Here is a 27,595-nt window from a genome sequence, read left to right as displayed (position 1 = left end):
ATTAATTACACCAAGTACCTGCTAACATGGATGGCTCAGCCAAGTTGGGGATGTATGCATTTGGCTGTAGGGTAAATTTCTGGGCTGCTGTTAACACAAAACTACTTAAAATAGATGCTTTATGCAGATGATTATTATTACAGATACCTGTACATCTTTATCTACGAACACCAAGTAGTACAAGCAATGGCCTAGAATTCATTGTTGATGAAACTGTGAGCTTAAGCAGAAAAGCTCAGACATTCTCCACTTTAATGTGTTTACCTAGGCCCTTGTTCTACATTTCTAGACACTGTAAAACATTTTGGGGACTTAATATTCAGATACCTTGATGTTTAGTAAGCAAAGGGTCTGCAAGTACTGTTGTACAAGGTCAAAGATATACTCTGTTCTACTTTTTATTCAATTGCTCTGTCCCATTAATTTTAGAGTAGCGTGTAGCAACCAACTGAACTTCATGCAAAGTTCCCAGGGGTTGACATTGATATTGATATCAGTGTCTGTGTTCCACTAGGACAAGCTTCTACAATGGTGTCTGACAAATCATGTACAACATTAGTGCTCAGATGCAAGAACTCAAAGCTCTACGATGAGGTCACCACTAGCGCAGCACCAGCCCAAGAAAGTCATTGATAACAAAGATTGGCTATGACTCAAGGAGAGTGAAATAATAAAGTTTAAATCTATATTATGGAGCTGGGCAGCTGCTGTTTAGTCACTCTTCTGCAAAATCAATGCAAAGTGGAACACTTCATTTATTAAAACTTTTTTCTGTCCCTACCACCATTAGCAACACAGGTCTTTATTGCGGTAAGAATATCAATAATTTTAATATGTGCCACTTCCTGTGTTCACTGGTGACACGGCTAAAAATCATTTTAAATCATTAGGCAGGACCTAATGTGACTACTTGGTAGAAATTATCTTCTACATTTCAGCTCAAATAGAAAGGGCCGTGTGCATCTGGGTGTTTGGCGTACATATCTGGCAACTTATACAGACCCTTACATGCATGCACACACTGACCTTGCATTAAAGCAATAACACACAATAGGGTATTCAAATATGGTCCAATATCAGCATGTCTTGGGGTGATGTTTAGCATGAAGTGTAGTCTGCTGACTTTGGACAATATCTGAACTCTCTGCAGTATGTTATCGCGTTTATAAAATAGCACCCCCCTTCCTCCCTTCCAAAGTGAACTTGTTGTCAAATAAATCAGTCAGAATTGTTCTCAAAGTTCAACACTGTGCTAGTGTGGTGACATATTTGTACTGGTTAGCCAATGAGACTGCTCCCTTTATTCTTTCTTTTAAAAAAAAAAGAACATTTAGCATAATGTCTGATTTTACAAAATTACATAAAAATGTCAAGAAGAGAGAGAGTAATCTCACTGGCTAAGAAGTGTTTACCAGTTAAGTATTAGCTGCCTTCCCTCACTCGAAGCAAGTAATGAAAAACTAAAATGACTACTATGTGCAGTGTAATTATGTTCATATAATTCACTTGAGACTTGTGTGTGAGCAGCACCTTGTCATAACTATGCAAAAAACATGCAGCACATGTATCCTCTAAATGTGGAATTAAAAAAGAGTTCATCTCTTTTTCCCTGGATAACACTTGATACAAAATAATGAGCCTAAACTTTATGGAATACAAGCTTTAGACCAATATATGGAGTCATATAGGAGCTAAAAAGTACAACAACAACAAAAAAAAAAAAGCCAAAATATGTCACAAATATACTTGCAGAGATCTGACAATTATAACTGCCTGGCTCCAACTACTATCAATGACTGGCCTAACCACAGTTCAAAAGTTTTCATTTTGTAAAGTATTAATACAGACCCTATTTGTTAGATGATTTTTTTTTTTATCCCTGAATCTTTTATTTAGATAGACAAGTAATTTATCCAATGAGAAACCTGGTTGTCCTTATCAGACCCAAATAAGAGACAGTGGAGGAGAGCAGAAAGAGAGATAAAACTGAATCGCCTTTAATCCCACTGTAACAAGTGTTCACTGTCAGCACTGTCTTTTGTTTAGCGGTACAATTTCTTTGGGGCTCAGATCGCAACCCAACCCGGCTCGGTTTGTCAGATCTAGAAATGTTCTGTTAAGTGGTATGTTTTGTAACTTCAATACTAAAACTTAAGGAACAATGAAAAAAGATCAAACATTGCTCGGAAGCACCAAGTCCAGGACAGGTTAAAGAATAGGAGAGCACTTGAACAGAATACCAGTTTATAAGGAACTATTTTCTTCAGCCATTCTTTCCTCATCATTTAGTGAAATGAGCATATTCAAAAACTGCACTGCCATATAACCTCAAGGCTATAATTTAGTTCCTTCAGACCATCACAATTTTCTCAGTAGGGTTTTTACAGGCTATATTTTTGGCACTATATTCCAGACTTAATGACAGCTTCAATTCTGTTCCAGTGCCCTGCTTTACAGCTAGCTACAATAGAAAAAAGCACCTGGGTTTTTAAGTAGCAACATTTTAGCCTTTAGCCAAACTGGTGCGATGTAATACATGGCAGAGTTTCTGCATGGGGTCCTGTCTTCTGTTTTACAATCTGTCAAGCTCAATTGCTTTTTTAATTTTAGATGTACTACTCCAGACTTCTCTCTTTCAAGCTGTCATGTAATTTACTATAGAAGCACTGTAGAGAGAGAGTAGAAAGAGAGTTTCTCCTACAGTAAAAGGGAACATACTCTGTGATTATGCAAATGTTATTAATAGCTGTCCAAAAAAAGAAAAGTACTGGTTTCTTTAAACAATTTGAAATTATATGTCTTGATAAACTGTCACTATTTTCTTCCATCTGTTACTCTGTGACTACATGTTATTTTTCAGAAAAGCACCTCTGAACATTTGTACTGGAGAAAAGGACATCAAATGATGTTCAGAAATGTGATACACATTTTAATTTCACACTCCGTCAGCTTTTACAGCTCAGGTTCAGCAGAACATAAAAATGGCACTGGCAGGCAGACATGTTTACCAAGGCACAAAATAGAGGTCTCATGATAATGTTTTTAATTTCAAAGTGCGTTTTCTATTCTTCTGGCAAAAGGCTACAATTTACACCCCCCCCTCCCCAATCCCACAACACTTAACTCTTGTTGTTATCACAATTTCTTTTGCTTTTTATTATAAAGAGATGCGACTTTTCAATTAATTTTCTGTCAAGCCATTATGGTGGGTGCTTAAATCTGCTGGAGTTATTATTTTGACCTATAAATGTCCCCTAATAATTACATTTCGCCAGTCAAAAGTTGGTGTCAGAAAATGCTTCATAAGGTTTGTAGTTTGATGAATAAACTGACTTAATGGTGTGTAAATGAAACCTTAAGTACAATTTATCAGCCAGGATATCTGTTACAGATTTCAGCAAATCGCCAAGCTTAGTTTTTATTACACCAGAAATAAGACAGATGAAAAGCAATGTCGGGTAATCTGTGAAGTTTCTTTTTTAAATTATTTTAAGGGAGGTATATATATATATTAGCCAAACCTATATTAAGAGACCACTCAAGGGACAGTACAGCGGTACAATTTCTTTGGGGCTCAGATCGCAACCCATCCCGGCTCGGTTTGTCAGATCTAGAAATGTTCTGTTAAGTAGTCTAATAGTGGCCTAAACACAGGTGGTCTTAAAAGAGGGCCCATAACTTATTAATTTTCTATTTGTCTCTGACATGCTGTCCTGTAATTATGAATGTCTTACATACACTGTAAAAGCCAGATTTTGTCATATGAACAAAAGTATGTAATTTAATAACATTCATTTAGATAATGCTTTCACAAAACAAATTATTTTGTGAAAGTAATGAATGCTTGCCTGTCTCAGGTCACATTAAATGTTTTAAATCCTTTGCAAATTTCAATGCCTGTGTCTGCCTTTCAGGTAGGTGTTGATTCATTGCATCCTGAAACCAACACCAGCACAAGCAGAAGATCTTTTTCGATTACAGAACACGTTGTTTTCATACTCTTATAATTACAGCTTGAATTTTTGCCTTTAAGTCTTAAGCCGCTACATTCTAATTGAGAACATTCTGTTAAATTAGCGAGAAAGAACAACACAACACGAGACAGACACATTGGAAGCTACCTAGTTCCCAGGCAAGTGCGAGATCGAAATGCAAGTTAAAGTGGCATCTGGGGGAAGTGATTAATGTCATTGCTTGCTATTATGTTGGAATAATGAAGAAGGTGATGCAGAATCAGCAAGTCAATGAGGACATCAAAGTAAAAAGAAGCGACATTGTTTAGTAAGTAACAGTTTAATTAAGATACTGAAATCGGCTCAAAACACGGTCACGTGAACAAAAATAAAAACCTAAAACTTCAAGCCTTAGTTCTTTCCGTTTCAAAATGCTGTATCTGCGTCTTTCTACTGACGAATTTTTCAGCAGTTTTTCTGGCACTTATTGTCTTTACAAGTTTAATAACTTTAATTCTGTCATCTAGAGAGGAACTTTTGTTTCTCAACGTTTTCTCTCTTCCTTTACAAGAGAGCTCGTTGCTTTATTGATTACTGATAAAAGACTGCAAAAATGGTTACCGTATTCCTTTGAATTGAGGACATACCATTTAAAACCATATTTTTCTTCTAATAGCCCTGTTTAAGGGTACTTAATACAGGTTTGAGTCCGTTGCTGGGTAAGAGAATTGTGGTCGCTTAATACAGTTAAATAGAAGCACAAATATCATTAAATACCCCAATGGAAATATAGAATGTCTAGAAATTTCTCAAAATCAAATAATTATAGTAAAACGTTTTGCTTTTGTGGATGAGGAAAAAAGCTACAAGAAATATATGTCTACAATTATTTATTTCGGCAATTTTTTTGCAAAACTCAAAAAATTCGAATTAAACAATATTCATACCGTGACAAGGAAAATTAAATTAACAGCTAGTTGAGGCACCTTTAGCAATAATAACCTCTTTTAAACGATTAGGATATTTATCAATGAGCTTTTGGTATGACTCTTTAGTGATTTTTGATCATTCTTCAAATCAAAATTATTCCAGTTCATTCAAATTTCGAGGACTTCTCTTGCACACAGCCTTCTCAACTCGCACCAAAGATTCTCAATTGGATTTAGATCAGAACTTTGGCTAGGCCATCCCAGAACCTTGATTTTATTCTTCTTTAACCATTCTGAAATGGATTTTAATATGTGCTTTGGATAGTTGTAGTGCTGGAATGTCCATTTGTGCTTTAAACCAAGTTTTGTAGCGGAGGGTTTCAGATGATTGGCCAATATCTTATGGTATGCTATGGAATCCATTTTACCATGTATTGAAATTAAATTTCCTGTGCCATTAGAGGAAAGACAGCCCCACAGAAAGATATTACCACCTCCATGCTTGACAGTAGGTATGGTGTTCTTTTCTTTGTATGCCTCACCAGACTTTCTCCAAACGTAACGACTATCAGCGTGACCAAATAGCTAAATTTTTGTTTCATCACTCCACAAAACCTTCGGCCTGCGACCATTGAGACCTTCACCATGCAATACTCGACCTATGGTTGAAATGGAAACCCCAGTTCCACTTGCAGCCAATTTACTTTGAATATCTTTGGCACTTAATCTCGGATCGTTATTAACCTTCCTCACAATTCTCTTAGTGAAGAACCTTTCTTCCAGATGAGGGAGCGTTGTGACAGTACCATGAGTCTTGTACTTCTTGATAATAGAAACAATAACTGAAATTTGGATAGTCAGATGCTTGAACATTTTCTTACATCCTTCTCCAGCTTTATGACAATAAATTATTTTCTGCCTATGGTCTTCAGACAGCTCTTTACTTTTTCCCATATTGACTTATTGGTAACGACAGCAATCCTTTTATACTCTCTAAGAATGTTCACCTACAATCCAGTATTTTCTAGACGTTTCTAGAATTAGGTTCTGCATTATCATATTGAAATTTCTAGCACCTTGTAGACAATACTATCATAGCATCTGAGGGTATAAATACTTCTGAATTAGCATTTATGGAGGCAGTTTGCGGTCGTCTGCTATCACACAGAGCATTACAGTTATGTGCTGCTTCTCATTTCCAGTTGTGATTATTCACACCTGTTTTTCTCCCAATTTGTGAACTGTGGTATTGCTTGGCATGTCGAAAAATACAGGTGGATATAAACTGGATTATGCAGCAGTCGGCAAACCAAATGCAGATGGAGAAAAACTTTGCTAACTATACAGTATGAACTTCAAAAACATTTTCTGTTATTTAATTACTTATGTTGTATCAGCTATATTTAAACAACATATATAAGTCAATATTTATTTAATATCAGCTACATTTAAACTAAATATATAAAAGTCATATTTACTATCCAACCTTGCCTCACTTTTTATTTTGACTGATTCACATATTGTATATGTACTTAAAATTAAATGCCCCTCGGGAAGACTATTGTTACCTCCAGGCTTAACCTGCGGCTTCAGGCATTACAGCAATAGTCTCCCCTTGGGTCAATCATTTTCTACTATAGCCCTCCTCTCCAGTCCATATTCTCTCTTTCTCTCAAGGCAAAAAGTTTTTCAAGGCAATAAAGGTTTTGTACTGGATGAACAGCAAAGGGAATGCAATTTTTTAAAAATATGCAGTTAATTAAACTAACCAGTCATTCCATTACAGTTTTTTCAGTATTGCTATCAAATTTTAAAAATGCAGCCTTTGCAAAAGACACATTGAAAAACTAAACATATCTGATGATAAAGCAGCTCAAAATGTACATTGAAGAAAAAAAAAAAGGCGAGGCACATTAAATGATTACCTAGCAAAAAAAAAAACAAAACCAAAAAATCCACATTGAATTTATTCACTGCACCACCTAATAATTTAGAATCTAAAATCACCAGCACGGTGTGTAAGGCAATTTGGAACTCATTTTCAGTAAATAAACTGCAAACACTGGTCTGCAGTAAAAGTGACTGTGCCGGTAGAAGCAAGATTATATTTAAGAAGAACATAAGAACATAAGAAAGTTTACAAACGAGAGGAGGCCATTTGGCCCATCTTGCTCGTTTGGTTGTTAGTAGCTTATTGATCCCAAAATCTCATCAAGCAGCTTCTTGAAGGATCCCAGGGTGTCAGCTTCAACAACATTACTGGGGAGTTGATTCCAGACCCTCACAATTCTCTGTGTAAAAAAGTGTCTCCTATTTTCTGTTCTGAATGCCCCTTTTTCTAAACTCCATTTGTGACCCCTGGTCCTTGTTTCTTTTTTCAGGCTGAAAAAGTCCCTTGGGTCGACACTGTCAATACCTTTTAGAATTTTGAATGCTTGAATTAGGTCGCCACGTAGTCTTCTTTGTTCAAGACTGAACAGATTCAATTTTTTTAGCCTGTCTGCATATGACATGCCTTTTAAGCCTGGAATAATTCTGGTCGCTCTTCTTTGCACTCTTTCTAGAGCAGCAATATCTTTTTTATAGCGAGGTGACCAGAACTGAACACAATATTCAAGATGAGGTCTTACTAGTGCATTGTACAGTTTTAACATTACTTCCCTTGATTTAAATTCAACACTTTTCACAATGTATCCGAGCATCTTGTTAGCCTTTTTTATAGCTTCCCCACATTGTCTAGATGAAGACATTTCTGAGTCAACAAAAACTCCTAGGTCTTTTTCATAGATTCCTTCTCCAATTTCAATATCTCCCATATGATATTTATAATGTACATTTTTATTTCCTGCGTGCAGTACCTTACACTTTTCTCTATTAAATGTCATTTGCCATGTGTCTGCCCAGTTCTGAATCTTGTCTAGATCATTTTGAATGACCTTTGCTGCTGCAACAGTGTTTGCCACTCCTCCTACTTTTGTGTCGTCTGCAAATTTAACAAGTTTGCTTACTATACCAGAATCTAAATCATTAATGTAGATTAGGAATAGCAGAGGACCTAATACTGATCCCTGTGGTACACCGCTGGTTACCACACTCCATTCTGAGGTTTTTCCTCTAATCAGTACTTTCTGTTTTCTACATGTTAACCACTCCCTAATCCATGTACATGTGTTTCCTTGAATCCCAACTGCGTTCAGTTTGAGAATTAATCTTTTGTGCGGGACTTTGTCAAAAGCTTTCTGGAAATCTAAATAAACCATGTCATATGCTTTGCAATTATCCATTATCGATGTTGCATCCTCAAAAAAATCAAGCAAGTTAGTTAGGCACGATCTCCCTTTCCTAAAACCATGTTGACTATCTCCCAGTACCCTGTTACCATATAGGTAATTTTCCATTTTGGATCTTATTATAGTTTCCATAAGTTTGCATATAATAGAAGTCAGGCTTACTGGTCTGTAGTTACCTGGTTCAGTTTTGTTTCCCTTTTTGTGGATCGGTATTACGTTTGCAATTTTCCAGTCTGTCGGTACCACCCCTGTGTCAAGAGACTGCTGCATGATCTTGGTTAGCGGTTTGTAAATTACTTCTTTCATTTCTTTGAGTACTACTGGGAGGATCTCATCCGGCCCAGGGGATTTGTTTATTTTAAGAGCTCCTAGTCCCTTTAACACTTCTGCCTCAGTTATGCTAAAGTTATTTAAAACTGGATAGGAACTGGATGACATGTGGGGCATGTTGTCAGTATCTTCCTTTGTAAAAACTTGTGAAAAGTAATCATTTAACATATTTGCTATTTTTTTTTCTTCCTCTACGATTTTGCCATTTGTGTCTCTTAAACATTTAATCTCCTCTTTGAATGTTCTCTTGCTGTTGTAATATTGGAAAAACATTTTGGAATTGGTTTTAGCTCCCTTAGCAATGTTTATTTCTATTTCTCTCTTGGCCTTTCTAACTTCCTTTTTGACTTGCGTTTGCAGTTCTGTGTACTCTTTCTGTGTACTTTCTTTTTGGTCCTTTTTTAATGCTCTGTAAAGTGCCTTTTTTCGCTGAATATTTTTTTTAATTGATCTATTAAACCATTTTGGCAATTTAGTTTTACATTTAGATTTGTCTACTTTAGGGATATAATTGTTTTGCGCCTCTAGTACTACATTTTTGAAGAACAACCATCCTTCTTCTGTGGGTGTTTTCTCTATTTTACTCCAATCTACTTCTGTTAGTCTCTGTTTCATACCTTCATAGTTTGCTTTTCTAAAATTGTAAACCTTAGCTTTAGTCTTTACTTTTGGGGATTTAAAAAACACTTCAAATGAGACCATGTTGTGGTCTGAGTTTGCCAGTGGTTCTCTGACCTCTGTTTTAGTTATTCTATCTTCGTTATTTGAAAAGACTAAATCAAGGCATGCCTCCCCTCTAGTGGGTGCCTTCACAAATTGTGTTAGGAAGCAGTCATTTGTCATTTCCACCATTTCTATTTCATCCTTCGCGCTACCCACCGGGTTTTCCCATTTTATTTGGGGGAAGTTGAAATCCCCCATTAGTATGGCTTCTCCTTTGCTACACACATTTCTAATGTCATTGTATAACAGATTATTGTGCTTACTGTCTGAATCTGGCGGTCTATAGCATGCTCCTATTATTATGCCTTTTGAATTTTTGTCTGTTATTCTGACCCATATTGATTCGGTTTTATTTTCTTTGTCCAGGTTTAACACCTGGGCTTCAAGACTGTTTCTTATGTATAGCGCTACCCCTCCTCCTCTTCTGTCCTGCCTGTCTTTCCTATACAGTGTATACCCACAAATATTATATTCGTCCCCATCACTCTCAGATAACCACGTTTCTGTAACACCTATCACATCATAGTTACCTGTTAGTGCAGCAGCTTCAAGAGCAGCCCATAACACTGTGTAGACCAGTGGTCCTGAAAGTGGTGCCCACAGGCATATCCGTGCCGCAAAGCCAGGCCATCATGCCTGTGACAGCTGCTCTTAAATTATGGATAAAGAACACATTTCTGGTGGGTCGTAGCATGGGCAAATAAATAAAGCTTTAAACACCTTTTCCAACAAAAGCGCTACAGCAGTCTGTTGACAGTGCTGCTCGCTTATGGGGACGAATATAATATTTGTGGGTATACACTGTATAGGAAAGACAGGCAGGACAGAAGAGGAGGAGGGGTAGCGCTATACATAAGAAACAGTCTTGAAGCCCAGGTGTTAAACCTGGACAAAGAAAATAAAACCGAATCAATATGGGTCAGAATAACGGACAAAAATTCAAAAGGCATAATAATAGGAGCATGCTATAGACCGCCAGATTCAGACAGTAAGCACAATAATCTGTTATACAATGACATTAGAAATGTGTGTAGCAAAGGAGAAGCCATACTAATGGGGGATTTCAACTTCCCCCAAATAAAATGGGAAAACCCGGTGGGTAGCGCGAAGGATGAAATAGAAATGGTGGAAATGACAAATGACTGCTTCCTAACACAATTTGTCAAGGCACCCACTAGAGGGGAGGCATGCCTTGATTTAGTCTTTTCAAATAACGAAGATAGAATAACTAAAACAGAGAACCACTGGCAAACTCAGACCACAACATGGTCTCATTTGAAGTGTTTTTTAAATCCCCAAAAGTAATGACTAAAGCTAAGGTTTACAATTTTAGAAAAGCAAACTATGAAGGTATGAAACAGAGACTAACAGAAGTAGATTGGAGTAAAATAGAGAAAACACCCACAGAAGAAGGATGGTTGTTCTTCAAAAATGTAGTACTAGTGGCGCAAAACAATTATATCCCTAAAGTAGACAAATCTAAATGTAAAACTAAATTGCCAAAATGGTTTAATAGATCAATTAAAAAAAATATTCAGCGAAAAAAGGCACTTTACAGAGCATTAAAAAAGGACCAAAAAGAAAGTATGCAGAAAGAGTACACAGAACTGCAAACGCAAGTCAAAAAGGAAGTTAGAAAGGCCAAGAGAGAAATAGAAATGAACATTGCTAAGGGAGCTAAAACCAATTCCAAAATGTTTTTCCAATATTACAACAGCAAGCGAACATTCAAAGAGGAGATTAAATGTTTAAGAGATACAAATGGCAAAATCATAGATGAAGAAAAAAAATAGCAAATATATTAAATGATTACTTTTCACAAGTTTTTACAAAGGAAGATACTGACAACATGCCCCACATGTCATCCAGTTCCTATCCAGTTTTAAATAACTTTAGCATAACTGAGGCAGAAGTGTTAAAGGGACTAGGAGCTCTTAAAATAAACAAATCCCCTGGGCCGGATGAGATCCTCCCAGTAGTACTCAAAGAAATGAAAGAAGTAATTTACAAACCGCTAACCAAGATCATGCAGCAGTCTCTTGACACAGGGGTGGTACCGACAGACTGGAAAATTGCAAACGTAATACCGATCCACAAAAAGGGAAACAAAACTGAACCAGGTAACTACAGACCAGTAAGCCTGACTTCTATTATATGCAAACTTATGGAAACTATAATAAGATCCAAAATGGAAAATTACCTATATGGTAACAGGGTCCTGGGAGACAGTCAACATGGTTTTAGGAAAGGGAGATCGTGTCTAACTAACTTGCTTGATTTTTTTGAGGATGCAACATCGATAATGGATAATTGCAAAGCATATGACATGGTTTATTTAGATTTCCAGAAAGCTTTTGACAAAGTCCCGCACAAAAGATTAATTCTCAAACTGAACGCAGTTGGGATTCAAGGAAACACATGTACATGGATTAGGGAGTGGTTAACATGTAGAAAACAGAAAGTACTGATTAGAGGAAAAACCTCAGAATGGAGTGTGGTAACCAGCGGTGTACCACAGGGATCAGTATTAGGTCCTCTGCTATTCCTAATCTACATTAATGATTTAGATTCTGGTATAGTAAGCAAACTTGTTAAATTTGCAGACGACACAAAAGTAGGAGGAGTGGCAAACACTGTTGCAGCAGCAAAGGTCATTCAAAATGATCTAGACAAGATTCAGAACTGGGCAGACACATGGCAAATGACATTTAATAGAGAAAAGTGTAAGGTACTGCACGCAGGAAATAAAAATGTACATTATAAATATCATATGGGAGATATCGAAATTGGAGAAGGAATCTATGAAAAAGACCTAGGAGTTTTTGTTGACTCAGAAATGTCTTCATCTAGACAATGTGGGGAAGCTATAAAAAAGGCTAACAAGATGCTCGGATACATTGTGAAAAGTGTTGAATTTAAATCAAGGGAAGTAATGTTAAAACTGTATAATGCACTAGTAAGACCTCATCTTGAATATTGTGTGCAGTTCTGGTCACCTCGCTATAAAAAAGATATTGCTGCTCTAGAAAGAGTGCAAAGAAGAGCGACCAGAATTATTCCGGGCTTAAAAGGCATGTCATATGCAGACAGGCTAAAAGAATTCAATCTGTTCAGTCTTGAACAAAGAAGACTATGTGGCGACCTAATTCAAGCATTCAAAATTCTAAAAGGCATTGACAGTGTCGACCCAAGGGACTTTTTCAGCCTGAAAAAAGAAACAAGGACCAGGGGTCACAAATGGAGTTTAGACAAAGGGGCATTCAGAACAGAAAATAGGAGGCACTTTTTTACACAGAGAATTGTGAGGGTCTGGAATCAACTCCCCAGTAATGTTGTTGAAGCTGACACCCTGGGATCCTTCAAGAAGCTGCTTGATGAGATTTTGGGATCAATAAGCTACTAACAACCAAACGAGCAAGATGGGCCGAATGGCCTCCTCTCGTTTGTAAACTTTCTTATGTTCTTATGCTGTGCTTGAACGTACTCAACATTTTTTTTTTTTTCCCCTGTCGGATCAACCAACTGAATCTTTGCATTGTCTCTGCAGTGGCCCAATCATAAGTTAGCTGGGTGGGACATAAACTGTGTCTGTTTCAGTTGCAGGTACTGACAATAAGTTTAACCAATAGGAAAGTCAACCATCTGCTACATTTTACGCAGCTGTCCAATCATAAGCAAGCAGAGGCCATTCACAGTATTCTGCATGAAAATTGAAGGCGAGTGAGTAGCCAAAGGGAAAGTGAAAGATCTGACAGCTGTCCAATCATTCATGAGCTGAGGCGGGGTGTTAATATGCCAGGTAAGCACTGAATTTCGCCGACTTATTGAGAAAAATAATACATTTCAGTATTTAGAATTTTAATATATATATATATATAATATATATATATATATATATATATATATATATATATATATATCGTCATAATACACACACACACATACACACAGCTCTGGAAAAAATTAAGAGACCACTGCAAAATTATCAGTTTCTCTGGTTTTACTATTTATACGTATGTGTTTGGGTAAAAGAACATTTTTGTTTTATTCTATAACCTACTGACAACATTTCTCCCAAATTCCAAATAAAAATATTGTCATTTAGAGAATTTATTTGCAGAAAATGACAGCTGGTCAAAATAACAAAAAAGATGCAGTGTTGTCAGACCTCGAATAATGCAAAGAAAATATGTTCAGAATCATTTTTAAACAACACAATACTAATGTTTTAACTTAGGAAGAGTTCAGAAATCAATATTTGTGGAATAACCCTGATTTTCAATCACGGCTTTCATGCGTCTTGGCATGCTCTCCACCAGTCTTTCACATTGATGTTGGGTGACTTTATACCACTCCTGGCGCAAAAATTCAAGCAGCTCGGCTTTGTTTGATGGCTTGTGACCATCCATCTTCCTCTTGATCACATTCCAGAGGTTTTCAATGGGGTTCAGGTCTGGAGATTGGGCTGGCCATGACAGGGTCTTGATCTGGTGGTCCTCCATCCACACCTTGATTGACCTGGCTGTGTGGCATGGAGCACTGTCCTGCTGGAAAAAACAATCCTCAGAGTTGGGGAACATTGTCAGAGCAGAAGGAACCAAGTTTTCTTCCAGGACAACCTTGTACTTGGCTTGATTCATGCCTCCTTCACAAAGACAAATCTGCCCGATTCCAGCCTTGCTGAAGCACCCCCAGATCATCACCGATCTTCCACCACATTTCACAGTGGGTGCGAGACACTGTTGCGTGTAGGCCTCTCCAGGTCTCCGTCTAACCATTAGACGACCAGGTGTTGGGCAAAGCTGAAAATTGGACTCATCAGAGAAGATGACCTTACTCCAGTCCTCTACAGTCTAATCCTTATAGTCTTTTGCAAACCTCAGCCTGGCTCTTCTTTGCTTCTCATTTGATCAAGGGCTTTTTTCTAGCTTTGCACGACTTCAGCCCTGTTTCGAACCGTCCTCGCCGTGCACTTCACCCCAGCTGCCGTTTGCCATTCTTTTTGTAGGTCACTTGATGTCATCCTACGGTTGCTGAGTGACATTCGAATGAGTTGCCGGTCATCCCGGTCAGTGGAGAGTCGTTTTCGCCCTCTGCTGGTCTGTAGCTTTGTTGTCCCCAATGTGTGCTGCTTGACCTTGTTCTTATGAACCGATGTCTTTGAAATTTTAAGGATGGAAGCAACCAGACGCTCACTGTATCTCTCTGCCAGTAAAGCCAGAATTGAACCCTTCTTTTCCTCACTCAAAACTTTCCTTTTCAACTCTTTGGGCATGGTCAATAGTTATTTTTTGATTCCAATTACTTTTGAGGTACTATTAGCACTGTTTTGCCATCCAGCTGGTCCTACTGCAAGAGGATAGTGATGACCACAGGAGTGGTTTTTATACTTTTCCTCATTAAATAAGATTTGGTTCAGGTGATCCCCTAATCAGTACTTCATTCAGTAGAATGAGGTGTGCCTGTGTTGGAATTCAACAGACACTGTAATGGAATGCCTGCCATACATGTAGAGATGCTGATTTAAGAAAAATTTGCAGTGGTCTCTTAATTTTTTCCAGAGCTGTATACATACATGCATACATACATGCGCAGTAGTTAATTACTTTGAGGACCGTTTAGAACAAAAAGACTGTTTAGAACAAACACACAAGAGTGATGCCCCTGCAATTTGAATGCACAACACCTGTGCCTGGTTTTGCCAAGACCTCTGCAGTTCTTTATTATTTGAAGGCTCCTTGCAGGCTGCCAGCTGTATGAAGTTCAAATGTAGGCATTACAAACAGGAAAATGTACTTACATGGATAAGCCCAGAAACTTCCCCCTTCTCTAAGGGTTTGGCAATGGATGGAGTGAAGACCTTGGCATCACCCACTGGCTGTCCCTTCATAAAATGTTTGCCTGTTTCATAAATATCCACCTCTATCATTTTGCCATTAAACTCAGGCTTTTTGGGGACCAAAACCTGTATAAACAAACACACACATACAAGGTGTTAAATTGAGCAGATTTTTTTCACAACAATAGCAAATAAATCAACCAAACTCAAAAAATTAAAAAAAAATAAAAACATAAAAAGTGACTGCAGGTTGAGTCATAGTACAAATCAGCTATATGAAGACAGTCAGGTTTTTAAAAAATGCTATCAAATTTTCCCTCAGTAGTTGAATGTGAAAGCTAGCCTTGAAATACAAGTCAAGATTTGAAACTTCTGACAGATTCCAGCACAATTTCAGGCCACCCCTGGAAATTCACAAATTTAAAAAGCATAAAATCATCTGGGGTTATTTCAACTTGGGTCAATAGAAAACTTCATTGATTTTCAAATGGCAGAAGTTTGTAATAAGGGGCCTTAAATCTATGGGAATCGATAGTGCTGAGTTAGCAATGTCTACTACAATTGACACCACCTGCTTATTTTATTTATTACTACGGCTTGCCTTAAAAGGGCTATTACTGGATTCTGCGTAGGCAGTTAAAATATTTATTGATTAGTGAAATACAATTCAAAGTTGGTGCACTATGTCCACTGTTTTGTTATTTGAAATATTTTCACAAAACAAACTTTAAAGCTACAGTGTGCAGTGCAAAAACACATCATGAAAAATGCTAGGTTATTATCATAACCCTGGTTCACTGACACAGAAATCGAACCATTACCAAATGGCTATTTACCTCCTAAAAACCTGAATATTGTATGCCAAAGCTGTTCTTTGAGTCTGTGACGCAGTCAAGACCCCTCCCCCAAGGGATCAAAAGGACTGCGCTCACAGACCTCAGCGTTGTTTTTCCTTCAAGCCTGCTGCAAACATGGATGCAGCAATCTTGAAGGTTAACCCTCTGCGGTCCATTTATTCAGCGCTTGTCAGGCGTGACAGGTCCAATTTATTTTCACAAGCGCTGTTTATTTTACACACGCTGTATTTAAACAGGTTTAAAAGGCACTGAATCGCAAAAGGACACTCAATACTGTATTTCCAGCAAAGCCCCACCCCTTGTTTGCTGTATTTTTCACATACCACTTTATAGACGTTCATACTGATAAATCCTCTCCCTATCACTCATTTTATCACCAAACTCCACAATAATGCGATCCAAGCCAACTATAACATCTCAAAAAGCTCTGCAAATGTCAGTGATATTTTTTGAGCGCTGGACGCAGAAGCAGCTATCTCCTTTGTTATGTCCGTGTTATCTCTGTGGTGCACGGGGCTATCAGATACGCCATTTTTTTCCGGCTTCGTTCGCCTCTTTTCGGTCTCACTCGGCCATTGAAAGGTTTTCTTGGCTTTTTCCTGAGAAAAAGCGATAGAGACCTGTGCTTTACGACTTTCTGGGTCAGGGTACGACATTGGACTGGAAAGGGAAAATTGTAATGTCGGACCTGGTCCGACATAGGACCGCAATGGGCTAATGGTTACATCTGTTTCAGGGAATCGGGGGTTATGATAATTCACTTACAAGTACGAAATGTAACCATTACTGAATGGGTGAGTGCACCAGAGCTGTCACAAAGTCAAGATTTTAGATGACTGGAGAGACCGAGTCAATCTTAACATGGCATGCTGAAATAGCTGCCAGATAGACCTTTAAATGTAGAGGGGGATTTCCCCTCGTCAAACAGGTCATGCAAACATTGCAGTATTACTGCCACGAGACAAGTCGTGGGGTTGAACCCACTTGTACCCATACAGGGAATATGTGGATGCTGCTCTGGCATTTTAACCCAGATGGCTTAAATTCAGCAGTTCAGGGGCCAGATCTGGGGCTACTAGGAGCACCTTGACCTGGTCCTTCCTGATTTTCTCTAGACACAGCAGCAGCAGGGTGAGCGGTGGGAAGGCGTATAACAGATGCTCGGCGACTGGTGTGCCAAGGCATCTATTCCCAGCGGTTCTCCGCTTCCTATTATGGAGAACAAAAAGGGGATAGTGGGTTGATTCCTGGGAGGCAAAGAGGCAAACTCTGCTCTCCTGAACATCTCCCAGATAAGGCTCACCACCTCTGGGTGAAGCCACCACTCTGAGCTGCTGGGGACCACATGAGAGAAGGTCCGCCGCCCAGTTTGTAACCCCGGATAGATGCACTGCCTGCAGCTCGCGGGCCACACAATGGAGACTGGGTGACCTGATGCCACCCTGATGGTTGATGCAAGCCATCACTGTTATGTTGTCTGTATGGACAATCAATCAATCTACTTTAAATAGCGCCTTTCATAGTGGAACACCATCACAAAATGCTTTACAAGATGCAATAAATACAAGAAAATCCATAATACTTCAAATAGAGAGAATGCATAATACATGATATACAGTGGAAAATACATAATACATAATATTAGCATAATACATAGTACACTGAATACAGTGGAAAGTGCATAATACATGAAATAGTACAATAAATACAGTAGAAAGTGCAGAATACATTATAGTAACAATATGTGAAATAGTACAAGCACATGTCTCCCTCGAATCTCCTGCAAAAAATTCTGCAAAGCCAGGTAAACTCTTTATAGCTCCAAAAGATTGATGTGGAGACCTTGCCATGGGGATCCCACACACATTACACACCCTGGCCATTCACTATAGCTCCCCAACCCAGGCTCCGTTCTGGTGACACTGCCCAGTGCTACACCTAGGCTTAGATGGGCCGGCTGTTTCCACCGAGAGAGTGCCTTTAGACAGTGGCAGGACACTGCCAATAGATGGTCACGGTTCAATATGGGCTGAAAAACCCTGCTGTTGAACTAGGCCTGCAGAACGCACATGTGCAAGAGACCTAATGGAAATGTTTGGGAAGCGGCTGCCATCAGGCCCAGAAGTTTCTTGAACATTATTACCATGAGTGCTCTGTTGAATTCAAACAGACAGCTATTCTGTGCACTCTGCCGTCCAAGCACACTCCGAGATAGGAGGCTGTTCGCATGATTCATCGTAAGGCCCAACTGTTGAAGGAGGCCAGTGACTAGTTCCATGTGGGAGACTGGGCACAAATTAGCCAGTCCTCCAGATAATTGAATACTCTGATGCCTTTGAGTCTCAATGGTGCCAAGATTCCAAGGTTCCATGCACTTCGAGAAGGGAGAGGCCAAATGGCAAAACATGGAACCAGAAATGTGAACCACAGGTACTTCCTGCCCTGGGCCTATGGCAGCAAACTCCTAGGGCTGTTGGTTAGCTTTTGGCTTGGCCTGTGGCTTCTGTCTCTGCGCAGGACGGTGGAAACTACTAGCAGCCGCGGGCCGGTCATGAACATCACCTCTGGCAGAGGGCACAGCCAGCTGTGCCGGTCTTTGAGGCTGCTGGGCCCACTGGTTAACGTACTGGACATGGTAGCTTGGGAGGCAGGCAAACCAGCTCTTTAGCGGATTTCTGCACGTGGTGAGAGCGCTGCAGCATTACGTCCACTGCAGGACCAATCTTATTCCCTGGAGTGATTGGGGCATCCAACTACGGTGCTTTGTCCCCATCAGGCACACGTGCCTGGGAAAGCCAAAGCTGCCTGTGTGTGGGATGCAAGGGATGCAGAATGCTCCTTACAGCTACAGGATAACTACTTTTCCAGTGTGAGCTTGGAAAAGGGGCACAAAATTTGCAGAAGCTGCGATTAACTAGTTCCAGTCCTACTTAGGCAGCAGGGGGGTGAAGTTGGAAGCAACAACAACCGAAGCAAATATCTCGACCATGTTGGGAGACAGGCCTGCGTGAAGTATCTGTAAAAACAGAAAAAACAGAACGAGAAAAGAAACCCCCCAAAAAAACCCCAGTAATTAAACAAGTACATAAATAATATAAAATGTCTTGTATTATGCTAAAAAACAAAAACGAGAAATAAAATATGCTCCAGCTGGAGATATGCATCCTGGGGGGAGAGCACAAAGTTAGCTGACTTATGTTGCTGGATCTAAGGAGCACCTTGAGCTGCTGGCTTCACGTGGGGAACAAGGCCGCAGTGGGACAGAACTAGCAACAGGATGTAGTGCACACAAATACATGTAAATAGAAAAACTATTACAGCGATTTGTTTAATTATCACATACAATATGTGTAAAAACACACAAAATGTGGAATATAAGAATGTAAGCAGCAATTGTAATATCTGAACAAGGCTCTACTGTCAGGTCAGTCTTGAAAGGAAAAATGGCGCCGAGATCTGTGAGCGCAGTACTTTTCATCCCTTGGGGGCGTGGTCACAACTGAGTCACAGGCTCAAAGTGCGGCTTTGGTATTCAATATTCAGGATTCGGGTCTTTAGGAGGTACATTCCCATTCGGTAATGGTTACATTTCGTACTTGAAAGGGAACCACATTTGTAGGTGAAAAAAGCTAGAATAAAAGTCGTTACATTTAAAAAATATACAAACACATGAAATTTTCAGTCCACTAAAATAAATGGTTTTACATAATCTCTAAGTAAGAAACTGGAGTGTCCAGTGTGAAAACAATATGAAATGATAAATGAATATAGCATCCAAAGTAGCACAACAGTCCACTAAATTAGAATAGTCAATACAAAACAAATGCCTGAGTAACAAGCTCTTGCAGCGTCTTTAAAAAAATAAAATAAATGAAGAATATGGATTGTGACGTAACAGGAGAGTAATCAATCTGAGTCTATATCATCTGATCCTAAACCACTGAACTGTTCATCATCTGAACCTTCATCATTGATGATGCAAGCAATTGTCTGAATCACTAAGTTTTTTCTATTCATGTGCACTGCGATATTTCCCTTCAGGCATCATTATTTCAAACTGGGGCATTGTCACTACCAAAAACCACAGATAATACTTTGTTGATGTAGATTTTTAAAACTGTTGTACCAAAAACATATTTGGAATGCACACATGTATACTTTCAGTATGCGTTTGGGTCCATGTTTTTTCCATCTTGTCAGTGTGTTAAAATTGACAGTATCTTGATATATACATGATCAACCTGAGTGAGTATGTAGGATACATGGCACTTAACATAATTTAACTATGCACTTTAAGGGATACCTGTATGAATTTCTTAAAATAAAACTGTACAACTTTCTTTATTGCCTAATGTTCTTGAATACTTTACAGATGACACAAGGCTTGTCAGAATCAAAAGTACAAAGTGATTCAAAACAACAAAGCCACACCAAAACAGGCTTCCCCTCTTATCTCTACTGCACAGAAAAGCTAAGAGTTGGATTTTATACAGCTCACATTGTCTGTGGAGATTTTATAATTAGCCAAATCCAACTTCAGATATTTTTTTTTTTTTTTTTTTTTTTTAACAAAAAGGGATGGACCCTTTTTTTGAAAAGGTGATTGTACATTTTATTTTTTACAAGAATAAACCCTTGCATCTTGAGCCATTATAATGATAAGATAATCCCTCTGTACATTAGTCCTTTTCAACTGATTAACAAGGACAAGTTTGCTTGTATCTAAGAATAGACAAATCAATGACAGGTCAGTTTCTATAGTGTCTGACCCAGGAGGTCTAGTGCAAGGCAAAAAACAATTAACATTCATGTATCTTAATTTATGGGTTGCTTGCTGCAGCAGAGTTTTAGGGAAAAGCCACAACCAAACTGAAATCTTGAATTGATTTGTTCTCCTTTAAAATATCTAATTATGTGTTGACTTGTATGCAATTTTATAAGAAAACAAACCATTATTATTGTGCTTCTCATTTGTATCCAACATGGGAATTGAAGTATTCCAGCAGTAAGGGGAATGGTTGGCATGTACAAGGATTTAATGTCAAACCTTCACAGCGCGATTACTGCAATTAAAAGCCAAGGCATAAAGTAAATAAGTTGGTTGTTGGACCCAATCCATGCTTTCCTGTACGCCCTCTTTTCCCATTACTGTGTAGAGCACTAGTTATCTTACTCTGTGCATTGAAACTTTCATTACTAAGGGAGAACTGTCCCTTTCCTTTCAAGTTTACATTTGATATTCTTTCTCTTTCATCTCTGTGCACAGAGGTTTAAACTGTAGAGAGGGCAAAAAGGCAAAGTTACAAAAGCTGTGAATTGTGATTCAAAATGAATCTGCATGCATAGATTGTAGTGCCCAGATCAAATGTGATGAAGATTGTTGCCATTTAAAAACTCTCATATTAGACACACCAATCATGCTGTACTCAGTGTACCATACATATTTCTTTTACATTACCTGCTCATAGAATTTATTGTGAGCCACATTATACTGAGCATCAAAGGATTCTTCTGTCACCAAAACATTCTGCCTCTCACCGACCTGGGGAGAGAAACAGCCAGGTTAATTTGTGGTTGCCCCTGTAGCAATAAGTTGTGCAATAAGAGGATGCCATCAATTCTGCATGAAAGTCATGGACAGCTTAAAATAACCACAAAGTTGTCCATATGTCATGGTACCCAGTCTAGGCAACAAAGTTATTTGCAATCAATCATCATTACCCCAGGGTCAATGCTGAAACAGGACTTTTTAAAGAAAGACAGACATTTGAGACATGAGATGCATTTCAGGGAGGTAGACAGGCAATTAAAACATTTTTATAACACTCTTAGTGCCATCACTTATTACAGCACACCCATTCCCCCACATCCTTTGGCAAACACCACAGAGGTGCAAAGAGGGAAGCAAACAGGCCATTGCCTATAGACATTGGCACCACAACAATCCTGTTATTAACAGAGCCATGCACAGTAACCTGTCGCAGCAGGTTCTTCATACACTCGTGCTAAAGCAACCGCTTTGTATTCCAAAAAAAACCCAACTATAATTACAATGGATAGCCATCTTAATTACAAATAATACAAATGTGTACTTATTTGACCTAATGAAGTTATTTTCATACTGGGGGGTTTAATTGTGAGGTTTTCTGCGAACTAATTAATGTGAACAATTGATCCTAAAAGTATGACATGTCTACACCAAAACATTCAGTAATAATAGCTTTTACAGTCAAATGAAATGCTAGAATACCAGGACAAAGACCGATGTTTTAGTAAATACAATCATCTTTTTTAAACTAATTAATTAAAGAGATGGCTACTTTTATATTTAAGTTAACTAAATAATATTTTATTTAATTAAGCTTACTTGTGAAATAAAATCCATGTTCCAAACTATAAAAGACAAGTCGTATTTATCTTTTTATTATTATATCTGTAAACTTTCCAGTCTAATGGACCTTACAGAAAGAAAAAAAAAATAAAAAATTGGAAAGACCAGTAACAATTATACTACAATTCTACTACTAGATTCTGAATTGATGGCATTTAAAAATAAATATATTGTCTTAAGAATTTCTATACCTTACTAAGCACAACGTACAGATGCAAAACTTTGTATTTCTGATGGAAATCACCATCTGCTCTTCTATGACGTCGACTGCAGTCATCAGCAGAGTGGAACGAAAGACAAAATATCCAGATTTTGTTCACATCAAAAGACTTGCAGGAGCATGACTCATCAATTTAACTGGGCCCTTTCCCAAAGGACAAACGGATATCAGGAGATGAGAGGGTTTTTGCTGATAACTGTTTATCTTCAAAAACGGTACTATGAGGTTTTATTATTCAAGCTTGTGAAAAAGCCGTCCTGCAGGCTGACAAATCACCTTTAATCTCCTGTTTGGCAAAAACATGTCAACAGGAAAGTATTTGTTTTTCTAAGTCTTTGAAGAAGTATAGAAGGGTACAATTACAGTTAGACCTTGACTGAGGGTTTCAAAAAAGTACCCTAAACAAGAGCTTTGCAATAATTTGAGTGATTTAAATGTTGCATAAAATCTTTAACAGGTTTACACAAGTTGCTGCTTCAGGATTTTTTTTCCCGTTGGTTTGCATTACACTAGTATGCATGCTCATGGCTTCCTTCAATGGCTGTTGGAATTTAGTTTGCACCCACATGATTATCCAAGGAGCACTGTAAAAACCATTGCAGGTGGGTGGCTGGCTTTTTTTCACCCCCATACATAGAAAAGACCAAGCTTTTTGCAGTACACATACCCTCACTTTCCAGTTGATTAAGTGCTTGCTGCATTTTCTAAATTCAACACAAAGAATTGTATTAACACCACAAATGAAAAAGTTTTAATACCTGGCACCAAATAAAAAAAATATTTATGGTCTTTTTTTAATGCTTTATTCATCTCTAGTTTAGGCTCTTCAATTATCACAGCTTAATAGCCTCTGCTGGGAGAGCACAGACAGACGCTGTTGATGTTTCTCTCAAAGCTGACTGGCTGCCTGTAAATGTCTCCTTTTACTGAGTAACAGCACAACTACATGTCAAGCCAATGTAAAACACCCACCATCCTAACAGTTATTGGGGTGGCTGCTGAACAAAAAAGGAAGGTAAGACTTTAAGGATGTTATAATTCATGGAATGCACTTTTATTGTAGAGAACACTTTATTGCATGACTGTACAATCAACTTGCTGCACAGATGTTTCCCTTTTTGCAAACAAACTTAATTGGAAGTCTCCCTTGCCTTAATGTGGACTCTTAGCATATCTTGTTTTTGCAAGTCAGTCAAAATGGAAGCACAATTCCCTTTCAGATTCCATGACACTTAAATCAATTACCCAATGTGTATGACTACTCTGTCACTCTCTTATCTCTGCAGGCTTCCCAGACGGATACAACCAAGTCAGTATTACCTAAGTTGTGCAATGACGCATGATGCCACCCTTCCTGCTGCATTCTAATAACAGTATGATAAACACTGAGAGAGCCTGTAATTCAACAGCACTAAATACATCAAAATACCATACTTTGTACATATACTGTTCGTCAAAATAAAAATAAAAAAGTATATGGTAGCTGTGGGGGTATATGTGAATTTAAAAATATATATTATAAATGTTTTTTTTTTATTTATTTTTATCAAAGACAGGGATTGGAGGGGCATTGAGACTGAATTACCCTCTCACTCCAAAATACAGTAGTCTCTTCAGGGCATGACTAAGGCAGATAATTGTGTGTCGAAGCTCATTTATTTCCAGCTACTTGTGTACAACTAACTGCAAAAATAATCTCAGATTTCAAAAGCACATTCATAATCATGTTATACCAGAGAGCATTACCATAACTAAAAAAATAGCTGGAGGCCAAGTCAAAATACTTCGAACAGGTCTGACAGGAGAAAATAAATGCAGGGCTACAGATTTTCCACAGACGGAATGGTGGAATTAGGTATTTTGGGAATGGAAAGACAGAGCTAAGACATTTTCTGATTATCTATACGAGGATGGTGGGATACTATTCTGCAAAATTTGCTGTCATTCAATTGACCATGTACGAGCCAATACCATTAAAGATCATATTGCCAGTCGTAAACACAGAGAACAAGAAAGCAAAAAAGACAGAAACAAAAATGTGAAAGCACTGCATTCTTCTATGCTGAAAAACTTAGACCCAAGGTACTGCGCTCAAGGCGGGGCTTTCTCGAAGTAAGTAAGCTAAATTAATTGCATTTTTAATTATTGTTTAGCTTATTTTTTTCCATGCAACCTGCTGTTAATAAAGCTATAAATTGCAATGTTAAACAACAACCTTGTCTTAATAAAATGATATCACCTGATAATGAAGAAACAAGCTTAAAGCTATTTATCTAGCTATACATTCCTTAAAGGAAATTGATTGCTTTAATGTGTATGGGATGTAGTCACTACACTACAATCCGTTTGTTTCATAAAGACATTCTGTCTGGAGACACACCTTGTTAAATTTTGCAAATATCAATGCTACATTAGCAACAAAAAATACATATTTATAAATAAAATTACTACTTTACATGCATAAACTGATGTAATCAATTTAATAAGCATATTAGTTTTTAAACCATTACTTGCAATGTTACACAGTAATCCACAGCTCCACATGTATTACTGCATTTTTTTTACCCTTTCACAACATCGATGACTTGATGCATCAGCTTTTTTGGAGAACGATATATCGATAGTGAAAAATTAGGCATCGCCCCAGCCTTAAACATTATATGATAATATATGGATAAAAAGTGGCAAAAACAGAATTTGCTATTCTCCAGAATGGAACACCAGTAACCCTAAGTTATAAAAGATTCAAACCTTGAAAGACCATGATTATGGGATTTCAGAATCCAGTGACATCAACTTACAACTTTTCATATGCACTACAATCACAACAAAAAAAAAATCCACTTATTATACATGATAAAGCTATGCCTTTATAGCTATAGGCCCTTTGAATTTATTTGTGCACAAAAATCTAACCAAAAAAACAAACAAACAAATTAAAAAAAAAAGATAGAATTTTGCATTACAAAGTCTCCTACACAAGCGACACTCAATTTGTCTCTTTCACTCGAAGCGTGCAGCGTGTGAATGCAAAGTGGATATGAGAGAAGATTCTTTATGTAGCTTAGGGTCAAGGTTCTCTGTCTGGATACTGAGGAAGCGTTTCTTGACTTCCTCTTCCAGCACCGTACTTCACCTTGAGTCTCCCATTCTTATTCTTCTTGCTCAGACAATGAGCTTCACATCAATAATGCTAATAATGAAAAAGCAGCACAAAAGGATCTGCAGCCTATGAACAAGAAAATACATTACAATAATAGGCATTACTACTGAAGTACTGTGCGATTTAAATCAAATTAAATTTGACTTTTTATTTTAGGTTGATGCAAGGGTAAACTAAATATGTCCCCAGTGCATTCTCAATCTAGTTTAATTAGTGCAGAAATAAAATAGTAAACAATAGGTGAGAGTGTCAGCAAAACCAAAAAATGGGATTGCCAATAGAAACCCAAGTCTAGATACTATAACAAGGCTGCAAGCCCACAAAGAACTTGTTCTTTTTTGACTACCTTGTTGAGGTAAGTTAATAAAAATGATCAGACAATAGCTTACCCTAACCCATTCAGTACAGATTTAGCATGGGCCTAAATTCATAATACTGAATCACTCCTTAAGGAACATCAAGTGAATCTGTCCCACTCTAATGTGCCGCCTATGGTTACATACAAAAATGTTAGAAAAATAAAGAGAGACAATCCTCAATATATAAGCCACCCTTTGTATGGGTATTTTTTATAATACATGGGATTCTTTTAAACAGCAATTCACCTCAATTTCCTGATCCAATATACCTTAACCAGTGGCATAAGATTTTCCTGTCTTCAGCAATGTAACCCAATCACAGGTCAAATGCGGCCCCTACACATACACCACTAATCGGAAGTAGTATTTAAACATTTATTTAGTCAATATGATATAATCCAGGACAAAGTTAAAAACTGAACACTACATAATGATTTGCTTGGTTTTTGAACAAACAAAACCTAGAGGATTCACATACCTTTAGAAGTTTCCTGGTAATGAGATGTTCTCCAACACACACTGAGGAAAATGTGATTTCTAGCAATATCAGAGAACACACACTGAGGAAAATGTGATTTCTAGCAATATCAGAGATGACTGGATTTCTGCTTTTCAAAAGTAATAGTAGTCTTGTAAAATTATAATACAATTCAAGTAATAATAAAACAAATCTACCAAGTTTCTGTGATTAGCTTGATTGGAATATTTACATAAAGACTGTGATCCTACAGCATTTCATCTAAACTAATGCTTCTGCCATTTCAACAGAATGACCCATCATACACCTATAGTCTCATTACCATAGCTGCAAGTTGCAAATGAACATCAGTAATTACTACTGAATAGCAATATCCTCCCCTTTCTAGCTAATGCAGACAACCTTTCTATAGCCATTAATCCCTCAAAATGCCTAGAAATACAGATGCTTCCCTTTGGAGACATGTTATGCATTCTCACAGACACTAGCACGGTGGTTGGTATTGTAATTATAAACCTAAAAACATTATTCACACCTATTTTCCAGGTAACTAGAAGTTCCATATAACTTGAGGAAAACATGTTCTTGTATAACTGTGCTGAATGTACGAGTGTGTACACTGTACACAATGTACACTGAAGGCTCATATGACACCCCAAACCTGTAACTGGTCATTTGATCTGGATTTAAATCCAGGTCTCCAAAAGGTAAAAGGGATTGAGCCATTGTGCCCTCAACCTCAACCTCCCCCCCCCCCCCCCCCAAAAAAACTGTCTACCAGAACTCAATTCACATGGGCCCCAATAGAGAAGATGAAGATTACCTGTAATATAGATTCTTCATAGATTCACTGACTCAACACACTGTGTGTGGAGCTCATCATAACAGGTAAGAAATTACTTTGCAACACTACTGACATGGACTGAAATCAAGCTGGTGACCAATAGGTGAAAAGCTTTGCTTCCTATTGCTATACCACTAAACCACAGGTTACTTTACTTTCCATGGGAATTAAATTCAGTATATCTGAAATCATTATAGGCAGACTCTATTAATTGCAACA

At 37.9% G+C, this 27,595-nt stretch overlaps 1 protein-coding gene across 1 annotated transcript in view; it reads right to left on the bottom strand.

Moving 5' to 3' along the window:
* Window positions 1–27,595, bottom strand: part of cdkal1 (CDK5 regulatory subunit associated protein 1-like 1) — a 410,621-nt gene that overhangs the window by 8,907 nt on the left and 374,119 nt on the right. Inside the window, exons 13-14 of the mRNA XM_041248498.1 lie at window positions 21,380–21,463; window positions 15,026–15,190 (exon numbers count right to left, since the gene is read on the bottom strand). Coding sequence (XP_041104432.1) covers window positions 15,026–15,190; window positions 21,380–21,463 — 249 coding nt within the window. The remainder of the gene's footprint in view (window positions 1–15,025; window positions 15,191–21,379; window positions 21,464–27,595) is intronic.

This window comes from Polyodon spathula, chromosome 4 (genome assembly GCF_017654505.1).
Source record: "Polyodon spathula isolate WHYD16114869_AA chromosome 4, ASM1765450v1, whole genome shotgun sequence".
NCBI lineage: Eukaryota > Metazoa > Chordata > Actinopteri > Acipenseriformes > Polyodontidae > Polyodon > Polyodon spathula.
This window is presented reverse-complemented; position numbering and strand designations above follow the sequence as displayed.